This window comes from Suricata suricatta, chromosome 4 (genome assembly GCF_006229205.1).
Source record: "Suricata suricatta isolate VVHF042 chromosome 4, meerkat_22Aug2017_6uvM2_HiC, whole genome shotgun sequence".
Taxonomy (NCBI): domain Eukaryota; kingdom Metazoa; phylum Chordata; class Mammalia; order Carnivora; family Herpestidae; genus Suricata; species Suricata suricatta.
The window spans coordinates 113,076,186-113,092,137 of NC_043703.1; the positions used below are offsets into that span (position 1 = coordinate 113,076,186).

Here is a 15,952-nt window from a genome sequence, read left to right on the forward strand (position 1 = left end):
TAGAGAAACTATATTTTATACTTCAGGCCTTTGAGGTTCTTATTTATTTAATTTCAAAGAAAAAGAGAGGGCGTGCATGCGCATGAGGGAGGAGGACAGAAGGTGAGAAACTTTTTTTTTAATGTTTATTTTTGAGAGAGAGAGAGAGAGAGTGCGCGAGGGAGGGGCAGAAGGAGAGGGAGACAAAGGATCCTAAGTGGGATCGAAGCTGACAGCAGAGAGCCCAATGTGATGCTTGAATTCACACACCATGAAATCATGACCTGAGCTGCAGTCAGAAGCTTAACTGACTGAGCCACCCAGGTGCCACGAGAGAGAGAATCTTAAGTAGTCTCCACACTCTGCAAGGATCCCAATCAGGGCTCGATTCCACGACCCTGGAATCATGACCTGAACCGAAATCAAGAGTCAGACACTCAATCAACTGAGCCACCTAAAGGCCCTCTTATATTTTTATTATTAAATCACTAGGAGTGTCAGCTACAGTGTGGTCATCTACAGTGTTATGTTTAATTTTAACATTAAGACATTTATTCTGGTGTTTTTTGTAGAATTGTAGGCTGAATTTCTACTCCTCTTTTCTGGATAAGGAATCCCTTCATTAATGAATATTTTCCTGTCATAATATGGACAATGAGCTTCCCGTACAATAAAATTACAGCCTGCTAATGCTCCTTACCTTCCCAGCAGTTAAATAAGACTCCCTACCGCCCCTTGCTGACCTCCAAGCTGCCAGCTGCTCGCACATTCCTCCACAGCTACCTGTCCCTGTGTTGCTAGCTTGCTACCACAAGCTGTAATTTTTTCTCCCCACAGCACTGAAGTGATTCGCAGCCCCTTGCCTCCAGGCTAATGAGCGCATCTGCCTTCTAAACCCCAGTCCCTTCCAGTCTACCGTTTCCTACTGACGGTTACTTTTCAATAAACCGATAAATCACAAAACATATGATCAGGACAGGGAGAGAGACCCAGTATCTGCGACCCCCGCGACGCCTAAACTGTTTCCAATTCAAACCAATCAGATCGTCTTTACATGAGTAAAAATGTTATCGTACAGAGTAACATTTCCTTATTTGGACTTAAGACATCTCAACACTGGTTTTAAACATAAACATTAAATAGACGAACTTGAACACACACATTTTCCCGCTGCATCCTTGCTGCAGCTTAGTTTACAATCTCATGCTTTTCATCTCATCCATACATACCACAAAACAAACTATGCGAAGAGCAAGTTACACTTTACACACAGAATTTACTGAAGTTTGGAAGGGTTTACCAGGAATATGTTGACTCTGAACTTTTAAACTTAGTTTTACTTTTTATTCAGCCAAAAAGTTATTATTAGTTTATTTTTAAAATTCAACAAAAGTCAGTACTGTGGTTAAATTTTAAACACCTGCAATAACATACAAAAATTGCCAAACCTGCACATTTATGCCCATCAATTCCTACAGAGGCACAAGTTGCCTATGGTCTGTTATTATGAGAAACTTATCTTCTCTCTAACCCTGACAGTTTTTCAGGGAAAGTTGGGGATTTGTAATCAAGATTATGGAATTCTTGTCCTAGCTCCATCACAGGGCCAGCAGTTGGGACCAATGATAAACTTTGTTGATCACCGATTAACATATAAACATATTAGCCATTCTTAAACAGCCTATTACGAAAAACCACAAAACTTGTACAACTCCAAGCCTAGAATGTCTATTGCAGTTAAAGAAAACAAAATTACTTTAGAATCCAAGAAAAATTAAAGAAGACTAAACTGCCAGGCTTATTAAAAACTTCAAGGGAGTCATTTTTTTAAGGAAATTAATTAGAATATGTACTATGAAAAGATGCTTATTTTCTTATATAAGATGTACCCACTGGGGGAAACTGGGTGAAAAGTACATGGACTTCTCTGTACTATCTTTGCAGCTTCCTATAAACCTATAGTTATCTCAAAATAAAAAGATTTTTTAAAAGGACCTGCAAAAAAGAGAACTACTGCTAGAAATAACAACATGAAAAAAAAATCTCAAAAACATCCTATTAAATGGAAGAAGCCAGACACAAAAGGCATGCATTATACAATCCCATTTATAGGAAATTTCTAGAAAAGGACATAGCATAGCAAGAGAGAGCAATTATAGCTGTCTCAGGCTAAAGCTGAGAGACAGGGGTGGGAGTTAACTGTAAAGGGGGGCACAAAGAAACTTTTTTTCGAGGAAGTCTTGAAAAAACAGGTCTATAGTGACAGTGATACAGACAAATTCACTAACACTATACACCGAAAATTGGTGAATGCTATGATGTGAAACTTATACCTCAAAAAAGCTGTAGAAAAAAAAAAGGTTAATGGTAGAATCTAGGTGATGGGTATGTGGGTGTTAACATAAAATTCCTTTAACTCTGCTGTGTGTTTGAAAATTATCATTATAAAATGTTGAGAAAAATTAAAGTTTCTGTAAGAAACAGAATTAGAAATAAAAAACCTGTACTTCCCCTGGAAGCTCACGGTTCAAGAAAGATGTTAATAAGAAGGAAGTCAATAGTGTCCACTCAGTGGCAGGACCCCTCCCCTCAGTGGCAGGATGCCCCACGGTGAAGCCCTGGTTTCACCGCGTGCTGTGAATGAAGGGGCCCTGGAATGCCAGGCCCTGATCACAGTGTCTGTCTGGGCACTGTTTCAAAAATCTGTACGCCGCTGCTGAGGGCGGCTGGCTATGTATTCAGGCACAGAATGGAAACCCAAGCACAAACACCGTACGTGTTTTAATTACCACATGGAGAACATTCAGGTTTCAGCTTTCTGCAAATTATAGTGTTAGCAATATCAAAGTAACCAAGAAACAAAAAACCTCACTCAGAGTTTTTAATAGAAGAATTACAAATTTCCCCTTCCCCCCAAAACTCCTGAGCTTCTTTAGAAGGAAAAAAAAAATTCAAGCGTGGTTATGTCCACGTTAACATCACCTCCCACAATCAAATTCACAGATACCTAACCAAGCATCCTATTAAACAATCAGCAAGAAATATTACACTTACTACACTTAAGCAGAAAAACAGAAATCATAAAGAGTAATACATTTGTGGAAAGAAAACATCTTTTGCATTTATATATCTAAGATTCCTATTTTTATTACTAATACCAAATTTACATATATCCCAATTTCAAAGAGCAAAGTAGTTGAAGGCCCTAAAAAAAATGTTTAAGTCTCCACAGATGTAGTAATCAACGAGAAACAGATATTGTCATAGGATATTCATTTTTATTTTTTTTAAGTAGGCAAATTTTATACCAAAGGTGTACCTCCCCCTACAAACTTCCAAAGGTAATATGTACATTTTGGCATATTTATTAGAAACTATGAGTATGCAAATAAAAATGTCAAAAACTATTAGAATTAAACTGGATGTTTCTTTCTTTCTTTTTTAAATTGGATGCTTCTGAATTTGTTATTTGTTCTAACTGCCTAACTTCCTTAATAAAAGAAGAGGACAGCATGCTTACCATGCACCCCACGGCACCGGCAGGAGGAACAGAAGTGGTAAATGGAATAACCAGCAGAGGTCCTTCCAGAATGGAAGTCTGTTATCTACACTTGTCCCTTTCAGCCCCTCAAGATGGGAGCGACAAGTGTTTTATCTATTACTGACCATTACGTCTTACAATAATTACCATGATTAGTAAACTTTATGAGTTCTGTTAAGTGCCAACAAATGAACTGGAAGATACGGATTACCACGCTCCAGCAGCGCTATGATTAGATCATCATGAGAACTAAGTGGAGACTTAGACTTACCTTTGTGCTGGCCACGCCAATCTCGGGCCCGGCGTTAATGTGAACCCCACAGTCTGTCTCCCTGGATATGGAGCTGCCCACCGTGTTTGTGATGCCCACAGTTAAAGCTCCTCTCTCCTTACAGTACCGAAGACCCATCAGGGTGTCTGCTGTCTCACCTGGGTAAGGTGACAAAAGTAACACACAGAGCAATTAGCTGACCCTGGTTCTTAGCTGCAAAAACAAAAAACTGACTATACTTTCAAGAATATCATTTAAGTAAAATTTAAAATGTGCGCTTAAAATAATGTTTCTTAAACTTTTAATAATAGGTTCCTACTTTTTAGGATCTCCCTTCCTTCTCTTGGAAAATTCAGCTCCTTGAGAGTAAAATGCGTTAATTTTACAAATTCATAAACAATTATGTAATATCAAAATAAATCTGTATTTGTCAAGTCATCTGCAATACCTATTTTATCTTCAAATAGCAGTTTCTGCCAAGATATGCTATGATTATTAGCAAGAATGACTTTCCTTCAAGTTTTTAAAATTAGCATACCTGACTGACTAATGAAAAAGCAAACATCATCTCGAAAAACTGGTGTGTTTCTATCCAGGAAATCACTGGCAAGCTCCACCATAACAGGCAACTCGGTCAGCTCTTCGAGAACTTGACGTGTCTGCAGGAAAGAGATGACCTGGTCATATGACCTTACTTCAGATACTCCTGTTCACTGAACATTCTTGGATTCAATGTATACTTACCATTTTTTCTGATTATAAAATGACACACATGCATTGTTAGAAAATACAAACTGTACAGACTCTCTCTCTGGCCAGGATACAAGCACTGTTAACATTTAGCACAAGTCTCTCTAGACAGTTACCGATGCGTATATTCTTACGGGCATCCACACATATAAAATGTTTTGCACGTAAAAAAGCACTGTTCTGAGTTAGCTTGAATATTATCTCTTAACTCCCTAATTCCTAATTTAAATGACTATTCATATAATACTGAGTCACTGAGAGATTTCAAATGAAATAACCACAGATATACAAACACCTCATGAAAAATTAAACACTTCCAAAATACTATGTATCTATAAATAGTAACATTTCCCAAAAAAGTCAATACACTTTAGAAATCTTGTTTAAGAAAGCTTACTGTTTCCAAACTTCGCGGCATGGAGGCTGAAATAAGGGGTAGTGTGCTTCTATTCAAAGAGTACCAGAGCATTTCTTTTACTAATTTCTTTCTTTTCTTTTCAAATTTTTATTTAAATTCTAGCTAGTTAACGTAGAGCTAATTTCTACTCCAATTCAATTCCTTTTACCCTCACCATCAGAAAATGTAAAACAATAAAAAAAAATAAACTTTTACACAGCAAAGATTTTAGGCCCTACCGACGCACACAGTTAGTTTTGTGGAGACCACCTGCTTCTTTATGTAAGCACTCCCCCCCATCTCTTGCCCCACCAGTGCATTCCTCCTTCAAGTAGTGAACAATTGTAAAGGTTTCCTTACTTCATTGCCCTTTAACTTTTTTATTTTTTGAGAGAGAGAGAGAGAGAACATGAGCAGGGGAGGGGCAGAAGAAGGGAAAGAGAGACAATCTTAAGCAGGCTCTGCACTGTCAACGCAGAGCCGAGGCTTGGAGCTCAATCTCACAATCATGACCTGAGCCAAAATCAAGGGTCAAATGCTTCACCTACTGAGTCACCCAGGTGCCTCACCCCTCTAACTTCCTTTTCCACAGAAGTAAAACTAAGGGGTACAAGCCTCAAATCAGGCTCTGCCTGGTTGGGATTCTCTTTCTCTGCCCCTCCCCTGCTTGCACGCATACACACTCTATCTCTCAAAAATAAATAAACTTAAAAAAAAAGTAAATTAAATGGTTTTTGTTCTATATCTTTGGTTTGGCACTTTTTAACAATGTTATAACATCATATACAGAAAGTCTCCAAAGAGAAAATCATCTTATTTTTAACTAAGCTTTTCCATTGATGTATTTTACTTACTAATTATACATAAAGTTACTGACCCTAAAATGCTAAATGTTTTCCCTCAAATAGAAATCAAACCTCCTCCTCACAATATAATTATTACATCAGAATGATATTCTTCAAAATAAAAAGAGAAAGATACAAATCCAGCAACTTACCAGATATTTTAAAATACGGCCCACAAAAGTAATCTCCAGATATATCTGTGCTAATAAATGTCTTTTTCCTTCAGTGCAAGCAACTCTTTATAAATAAACAGAATGACATATTTTCATCCTAAGAGACTAATTTACTGTTATAAATTCCACTGACTGTATGTCACTGTAAAAACCCAGTGACAATTAACATTTTGAAAACCAAACTATACTTAGAACAATTTTAGTTGATTGTTATTGCTCATGATACACATTACATACATAAAAACGCAACTCTGCATATATGTCATTCACTTTGGACTCCACCAAAAACCACACAAAACCAAAAAAACTAGATAGAACAGAATTAATGACTATTTTGTATGACAAATCACAATGGGACTTTTAATGTTCGTTAACTACAGTAGTCTCAGCATCTATCAAAAAACAAAACAAACCTGACATTTTCTCTAATTTCATAATTAGAGAATTATAACAGCATAAAATTTCTGCCCTAAAATTCAGGCCTAGCATTAGATGAAGCATTTAATCAACTGTTTTTATTTCTGAATAGAGGGCTTACTCAGTAACAACAGATCTAAGCCACCAGGGAACCGTCCAATCCCTTCACTGACACTCACATCTTTAAGTCACTCTTTTATTTCCATGATCAAACAAGCACGCTTAGAACTCTCCCCTAGACTTTGCTTTTTAGACCATGTGATTTGGGGCGTGGGTGGTAAGAGAACTGAGACGCAAGGGCTAGATGATCACCTAATTTCTATCACCAGTTAAACGACTGGCTCCCGCAAGTACAGATAATAAATACTTACGCACCAGCAAATAAAAAACCACTATGTCATAAACTCTGCAATCAATCCTAAAAGTAGAAACTGAGTGTGCAAGGGTCTTCTATACTATGGGAGTTGACATCAACAGCATTATAAATGGTCTCTTCATAAGAAAAATACCCATGGATCTGATTTACTGGACTAAAAGACCATCATATTTCTATGCTTCTGCATGGACAACCAACACACATCTTGGACACAGAGTTTCAGCTTCCCCAAAATTAATCAAAATGAATTAAAGATTAATGAGAGAAAAGGGTGAAAGAGAGTGGGGGATTCAGGTTTCCACTTATTTACATCATGCAAGTAAAAGGCACAGCAGAGGGGATATGGTCAATTGTGTTGTGATAGCATTGTACGGTGAAATATAGTAGCTATACTTGTGAGCACAGCATACACTGCTGATTTGTTGAATCCCTATGTCATACACCTGAAACTAATGTAATACTGTGTGTTAGCTATATTCAAATAAAAAAATATGAACTCTGCCATAAAAAAAATGTAAGGCCTGAAACCATGGACTTTGAAGAAAAAAACACAGGAACAAAGTTCCTTGACATGAGTATTTGCGATGACTTCTTGGATATGACACCTAAACCACAAAAAACGAATTAAGCAACAAGTGGGATTACATCCAACCAAAAAGCTTCTGCACGGCAAAAGAAACCATCAACAAAGTGAAAAGTACACTGCAGAATGTGAAAAAAATATCTGCAAACCATGAATCTGAAACATATACAGAACTCATAAAACTCAACTGCAAAATAATTAAATGACCCAGTTAAAAACTGGGCAAAGGACCTGACCAGACATTTCCCCCCTTGTGCACTGCTGGTGGGACTGTCAACTGGTGCAGCCACCATGGAAAACACTATAGGCGATCCTCAAAAAATGAAAAATAGAACTAGCATAAGATCCAGCAATTCCACTTCTGGGAATATATCCAAAGGTAAAGAAAACACTAACCTGGAAAGATATCTGCACCCCCAAGTTCACAGCAACACTATTTACAAAAGCCAAGACATGGAAACGACATGGAAGCAACCTAACTGCCCACCAATTACTGGATGGATAAAGAAGTTGTGGTACACACACACACACACACACACACACACACACACACACACAGGGATATTTATCAGCCTTGAAAAACGAGGAAATCTTATCATTTGTGACAACATGGATGGACCCTGAGGGCATTATGCTAAGTGAAATAAGGATCACAGAGAAAAACAAATACTGTATGATTCACTTATCTGTGGAATCTAAAATAAAAAAACAAATAAATAAATAAATAAATGAAATTAATTTAAAAAAAAAGGATCAAGACCTGTGGTTACCAGAAGGTGGGGATGGGAAGAAGGGGAACTGGAAGAAGATGGTAAAAGGTGCAAGCTGCCAGTTGTAAAATAAACAAGCACTAATGATACAATGTACAACACAATGACTACAGCAAACATGCTGTCAGATACACAGGAAAGCTGTTAAGAAAGTAAATCCTAAGAGTTCTCAACACAGAGAAAAATCTCTTTCCTTTATTCTTTTCTTCTTATCGTATCTCTATGAGAAGATGGATGTTAACTGAACCTACTGTGGGGATCATTTCACATCATACCCATGTCGTACCATCATCCTATACAGCTTATACCTATACAATGATGCGTGTCAATTATTTCTCAATAGAACTGGGAAACATTTTCTAAGTAAATTTTTTTAAAAACTTAGCTTCTAAAGTAATAATTTAAAGAAGAAAGTCTGACAAAAAGTAGACTTTCTTTGCTTGCAGAAATGCGCCTACCAAGTAAAATCCTGTTGAGGCTCAATACATTACCAGCCATCTGTCTAAGTCAAGAAAATAATAATAAGCAAAATCTAATGACTGCTTCTACAGAAATTTTTCTTACAGAAAACCTTTCCCACCCTTGGCCTTCCATGAAGTCACTGCAGGTGGTCTACCTGGATTATTCATGGACCTTTTTAAAGTAAATCTTCCATTGATAAATAATTCCAACGGCTATTAACATTTCTGCCCCGGAGCTTCCTGATTTTGGTCTTGACAACATGATGTAACAAAGCATAATTTTACATGGTGTGTTACAGATACCTTCTAATATCCAACATCAAACAGTGAAAATCTTAAGAAGCCACTTACTGCTACACCAGCATGATAACTTGTCCCACAAGCAATAAGAATCAAACGCCGACACCTCTGGATCTCCTTAATGTGATCCTTCAAACCGCCCAAATTCACTGAAATAAAAGTTTGTGTATATAATTATTTAGGAAAGAACCATATGAAATAGGTAATCACTTTCCATAAGTGTCCACTACCTATCTGGGGACTGGGAAACAATACCATTTTAAAGAATTTTTATTTCTGTTAGGAAGCACAGTTCTCCGTGGCTTTTAAAATGAAATTAGGGGCGCTTGGGTGGCTCAGTTGGTTGAATGCCTGACTTCAGCTCAGGTCATTATCTCACAGTTTGTGGGTTCGAGCCCTGCATTTGGCTCTGTGCTGACAGCTCGGAGCCTGGAGTCTGCTTTAGGTGCTGTGTCTCCCTCTCTCTCTGCCCCTCCCCCACTCATGCTCTGTCTCTCAAAATCTGAATAAACATTAAAAAAATTTTTTTAATAAAAAAATAAAATTAAATTAAAATAAATAGGTCACCACTTAACTGTCCTCCCCAAACTTGTAACTAGACTTACCCTCCTGCATCCCACACACTTCTGGGTTTTATCACACTTTACCCTGTTGGTCATTTTATTTTTTTTTTTAACATTTTTTATTTCTGAGACAGAGAGACAGAGCGTGAGTAGGGAAGGAGCAGAGAGAGGGAGACACAGCATCCGAAGCAGGCTCCAAGCTATCAGCACAGAGCCTGATGCAGGGCTCAAACTTATAAACTGCGAGATCATGACCTGAGCTGAAGTCAGATGCTTAACCAACTGAGCCACCTAGGCACCCCTGTTTGGTCATTTTTTTCATTCCTCTCTTTAGATTAAAATTTATCTCAAAGGCAAAAACCACAGGGATATGACAAGAGATCACTAGATGCTGATGGCTAGGGGTCAGGAAAGGGTTGGCCACAAAGGGGCACTAGGAGGTTTCTAGGGTGATGGAACTGTGCTTCATCTTGATGGCTGTGGAGGTTAAGGTTATGATCATGTTGTGGAGGTCTGTCAAAACTCACAGAATTATACCCTAACAATGGTGAATTTTACAATATCTACTTATATCTCTTTAAGCTACCTGGGAAAATACCTTCATTTCCCACACGAACAGTACACTGAACACAACATAAACCCCTCTCCTTTCAGTCCTTCCACCTCAGCAAATGCCAGCCCCCGGCGCCTGACGGCAGTGCCCCAGCCATCCTCACCACCACCCCCAGCAGGTTCTGTGAGCGCACCTTCTAAAGGAGCCTCTAACACCAACATGTAGTCCAACATCTCTGCCCTGGACAAGAGCAATGGTTTCCTAACTACTCTCTCTTCTATCCCCACCTCCTAGAGCCTATTCTCCACCCGCAGCCAGAATAAAATCACCTCTTAGAGCGCTTCTTTTAATACCATAAAGTGGGGGCACCTGGGTGGCTCAATTGGTTAAGCCTCCAACTTCGGCTCACGTCATGATCTCACAGTCTGTGAGTTCCAACCCTCCAAGGGGCTCTGTGCTGACAGCTCAAAGCCTGGAGCCTGCTTTGGATTCTGTGTCTCCCTCTCTCTCTACCCCTTCCCCACTCATACTCTGTCTCTCTCTCTCTCTCTCTCTCAAAAATAAACACAAAAATAAATTTTTTTAAATAAAACCGTGAAGTGACCTCAAAACCTTCCAGTGAGTTTGTCCTCTTTCTGTCCCTATAGCTATTTGTGTGTTCTTCTAAGGGCATCTTGTGTAGAAATACTTCAACAAAAGGCTACTTTTCTACCAATGAGAAATTTTCATTCAACATCCATTCCATTACCTAATATTTCCTGAACATCCACCAGTGAGTATGTTACCCTAGGTCCTATGGCTACCAGAGATCGGGCAGTTCAGGGGCTGAGAAGATGACCTACACAGCCCCGGGCAGCAACCTCTGCCGCTGACACCCCTCAGTCTGTCTACTCCACCCCTGCTCTTTACCGCCATATGCTTCTTTCTACCTTAACTGGTTGAAATATAAAATCAAGGCATAGTACAGGCACATGAAACGATGCTCAACATCACTCATCATCAGGGAAACACAAATCAAAACCACACTGAGATATCACCTCACGCCAGTCAGAGGGGCTAAAATGAACAAATCAGGAGATTATAGATGCTGGCGAGGATGTGGAGAAACAGGCAGCCTCCTACACTGTTGGTGGGAATGTAAACTGGTGCAGCCACTCTGGAAAACAGTGTGGAGGTTCCTCAAAAAACTATCCATAGAACTCCCTTATGACCCAGCAATAGCACTGCTGGGGATTTACCCAAGGGATACAGAAGTGCTGATGCATAGAAGCACATGTACCCCAATGTTCATAGCAGCACTGTCAACAATAGCCAAATCATGGAAAAAGCCTAAATGTCCATCACTGGATGAGTGGATCAAGAAGATGTGGTATATATACACAATGGAGTACTACATGGCAATGAGAAAGAATGAAATCTGGCCATTTGTAGCAAAGTGGATGGACTTTGAGGGTGTCATGTTAGTGAAATAAGTCAGGCAGAGAAGGACAGAAACCATATGTTTGCACTCATAGGTTTAAGAGGAGAACAGGAGAAACCTAAGGACCAGGGGGAGGGGAAGAAGGATAGAGAGTTGAGGAGAGAGAGGGACGCAAAACTTGAGAGACTATTGAATACTGAAAACGAACTGAGGGTTGAAGGGGGAGGGGGGAAAAGAGGTGGTGGTGATGGAGGAGGGCACTTGTGGGGAAGAGCACTGGGTGTTGTATAGAAACCAATTTGACAATAAAATATTTTTTTTTTAAAATCAAGGCATATGTTTTGTTTTTTATTTTTCTAAATAACTTAATGTTCTCCTTTTAAATTTCAATGCTGAGAGGGTGTACTATATTTCTCTATTTTAAAATAAAATCAGTAAACTGAAAATAAAACAAAACTACAAAAAACTTCAACAGCTTCCCAAGTAACCTGCAATAAAACCTAAACTCCTTATTGTGGCTTCAAGTGCCCACATGCCCCGTCTCCTGCTTAACTCTGACCTCGCCTCCTAGTACTTTCCCCCCCACCCCGACGCTGAAGCCAGACTGGCCTCCTTGCGGTTTCTGCACTAGCCCAAGGTTCATGCACCTCTGCCTGCAGTATTCTTGCACAGACCTCAGCATGTACTGGAAAGGTCTGGGAAGAAAGCAAACAATATCAAGAGGTTGTGTTCAGGTCATCCAACAGCAAAACAGTGCTGGGATGACTCAGCATAAAAGCAGAAAGACTACCAGAGAGACTTGTATTCCAGATGACCAATGACAGGAAAGTAAGATGGTAAGATAGCTGCCTGATGATAAGTTCTCTAAATACTAGCAAATTCCCTCTGGCTGAGGGAGGTTTGAAGTAGTTCTGGTAGGAATTGCCCAAGGTCTGAATGGATGATGCTTTTGAGAGAAGCTGAATTCTGATAAGGTAGGCCAGGCTACTAGAAGTAGCAAGAGTGCCCCAGGACCCCAGGACGGGAACAGGGATGGAGCATATTCAAGATCACCCCTGCTCCAAATCGGGCCAGCAATGTGACCTTTGGCAAGACATTCAAACTGACAGAGCCTCAATTTCCTTGCCTTAATAAAAAAAAGTTAACAGCTATGCTGTTTGTATTACAGAACTTTTATGAGGAACATAACATTGAGAAAAGTGCTTTTTAAAATCATGAACTTCAGGGCGCCTGTGTGGCTCAGTTGGTTGAGCGTCCGACTTCGGCCCAGGTCATGATCTCACAGTTCGTGGGTTCGAGCCCCGCGTCAGGCTCTGTGCTGACAGCTAGCTCTGAACCTGGAGCCTGCTTCCGACTCTGTGTGTACCCCTCTCTCTACCCATCCCCTGATCATGATCTCTCTCTCTCTCTCTTGAAAATAAATAAATGTTAAAAAAAATTTTTTTAATAAAATACAATCATGAATTTCTGTCTTCCCTTAAGAATTAAATCTTTTCCCCAATCTTCCTCCCATATATACCATAAAGTGGTCCTTACTGCTACTCTCCCGTCCTTTCAGCGCTACCACTTTAACAGCCCCGCACTGGCAGACACAGCCCCCGTTTCTCCCCTCTCCTTCCCCTCGCTTCACCCCAGATCGAACAACCACTGAACTGGCCACTGCCTTTGCGCCTCTCATCCCTCCAGGGCACGCTGCAGACTGGTACCCAGTTCACTCTAGTGAAGCTCTGATCACCCTGGTTTCTAAGCCTCCTGCAAGCTCTACAACTTCTACACAAGGTGGTCCCCCGCACCCCCCACTTTAGAGCTTTCCAGGCCCCTCCTGGCCACTCCTCCCAGCTTCTTTCCCAGACTTACTGTCCCTTACTCCGCTTCAAGTACTAGATGTGGCCAACTGGACTACACGTTATTCTGCCAACAGCTTGCCGATGGTTTTCCAGGATCTCCCCTTCAGCTAACGCTGTTCTCTCCAACTGCAATGCTCCCATGTCATCTCCACCTATTTAAACCTTCCAAATCCTTCAAACTCAGGCCTGCCTACTTCATGAACCCTTCCCTGGCCCCAAAGGCCCTGATCACAGACAGATTCCTCTGTCCTCCAAATTCAACACTAAACTTTAAACATTTCAACATTAAACTATGTTTCTGATGTCAGGTATCATATTTTACCTTTCTTTAAATACTTATATAGTCTCCCTGCTTCTAGATTTATAAAAACCTCAAAGAGGAGACCATATTAGAAATAATTTTCCTAGTCCCTGTTATGTTCAGCATAGTGTTCTGAATACAGGGGTTCAATTTATAATCCAGCTTCAACAAAGCTCTCCTGTTGAGAAAGTCTGACACTGCTCAGAAAAAAAAAAATATAGAAACAGCATTTACTCTGAGAAATCAATCAATTAACAGACATGGTATAAAGAAGACACTTAATACTGTCCATATGACACACAAATTTGGAAACAGATTTTTACACGCTAGCTATTATTTCTCAAAAGCTAATTAATGCTGAGAAGGCTATCCCAAAGTTTGTTTATTAAACTGTCATGATAAACGATCAGTGTTCCAAAAATGTGATTTCGCAATAAACAGTTTATCTTCTGACCACAGAGAGTCCACCTCAAACTCATCTATGCAAAGTGCACACAGTCCTGTGACACTAGGACCATACAGAATCTCCATAAATATAACCAGAGTGGCATTCTCAGCTCTATCTTAAACAGGCAGGAAGGTACAGGTTCTCCCAAAAGGCATTATGCAAACATCTGGAAAACCTGTGGGGAAGTTTACATCTTCACTCATCTAGAAACTGATAGAGAAGGGGTGCCTGGGTGGCTCAGTCAGTTGAGCATCCAACTTCAGCTTGGGTCATGATCTCACAGTTTGTGGGTTTGAGCCCTACACTGGGCTCTGTGCTGACAGCTCAGAGCCTGGAGCCTGCTTCCGATTCTGTGTCCCTCTCTCTCTGCCCCTCCTCTGCTCATGATCTGTCTCTCCCTGTCTCTCAAAAATAAATAAATGTTACAACAGAAAAGTTTAAAAAAAAAAAAAAAAAGAAAGAAACTGATAAAGAAAATCCAGGCCAAGCACACACATGTAAGCTTCCCAATGAGAGAACCAGTGCCCAGAACAGTCCCTGGTAAACAGCAAGTACCCATTAAAGGTTTTCTCAAGTGAAAGGAAGTTAAATGTTTTTAATGATACACTAAAGGATCCCCCCCCAACCACCAGGAAAATCACCCTAATACTCCTTTAACTGACAATTGTCAAATGTGACTTTCAAGCCATTTTTCACATTTTTTATAACCACCTTATTGAGATGTCACATACTATAACATTCCCCCTTTTCAGGTGTACAATCAGTGGTTTTTAGTATATTCAGAGTTGTGCAACCATCTCCAACACCTAACTCTAGAACATTTCGTCACCTGCCCAAACCCCATCACCATTAGCAGTTATTCTCCACCCCTCCCTTCAGCCTGTGGCAACCATGAGTTATTATCTCCCCTTTTTTACTCTGGTAAAACACACACAATATAAATGTAACATTTTAACAATTTTCAAGGATGCAGTTCAGAGGCATTAAGCACATTCACACTGTTGTGCAACCATCACCGCCATCCATCTCCAGAACTTTTTCCTCTTCCCAATCTGGAACTCTGTATGCATTAAATAATACCTCCCTCTTTGTCCCTTCTCCCTGCCCCTGGAAACCACTAATCTCCCATCTGCCTCTATGAATCTGACTATTCTAGGTATATCACCTATCAGTGTAATAATATGCTGAACGATTTCTAGAGGATGATTGGGCTCCACTGATGGCTGTAGCCACAGTTTTCTAGAAGGCTGTAAAAGACCATGAACTTTCAGGCTGCCAATGCCAAGCCCCATGGGAGACTCTGAAATAATAACCCGCACGTAATTACCTGTATAGTCGTCAAAGTTGACTCTTCCTCTCATCGTGTTTACGACAGACTCTGGCTGCTCAAAAATTTCCTTCTGCATAAATGAACTGAAGTTGCCTAAAGTAATATAAGTTATATCATTAAAATAACAAATTTGTACACACTAAAAGGCTACCTCCTGTAACATCATCTTACTAAATGAGGGCTCATGCAATAGAGTACAATAATCACATATGACATTTTATTGTATGTGAAGAAAAATAAGTAAGGAAGAAAACTTAACTAACTTCATACCTAAAATATGCAGTGAGAGCAAAACAGGGAGTGGGAAGCTTAAGTTTTAGAGTCAGCTCTAGGTTCAAATCATGGTTCTATCCTTTACCACCTAAATGGCTCTGGGGGAATTCCTTAATCTGTAAAGTAAAAACAGCAACTACTTCACAGCATTGTAGTGTGGATTAATATATGAAAGACCTGACATATAGCAGTTATGCAATAAACATTAGCCTTTATCCCACCTTTACCCCATGACAAAAGAAAATAAAAACCACAACGGCAATAATGGTTAACAGTTAACAACAGCAAACAGCATGTAGGGCTCACTAAGCATGTCAGGCACTGTTCTGAAGGCTTTATATAAATTAATCCCCA

The 15,952-nt window shown here is 39.8% G+C and overlaps 1 protein-coding gene across 1 annotated transcript in view; it reads right to left on the minus strand.

The window, feature by feature from the left end:
- Positions 1-15,952, minus strand: part of GFPT1 (glutamine--fructose-6-phosphate transaminase 1) — a 58,188-nt gene that overhangs the window by 10,847 nt on the left and 31,389 nt on the right. The window contains exons 11-14 of the mRNA XM_029937512.1: positions 15,323-15,418; positions 8,915-9,012; positions 4,330-4,450; positions 3,792-3,949 (exon numbers count right to left, since the gene is read on the minus strand). Coding sequence (XP_029793372.1) covers positions 3,792-3,949; positions 4,330-4,450; positions 8,915-9,012; positions 15,323-15,418 — 473 coding nt within the window. The remainder of the gene's footprint in view (positions 1-3,791; positions 3,950-4,329; positions 4,451-8,914; positions 9,013-15,322; positions 15,419-15,952) is intronic.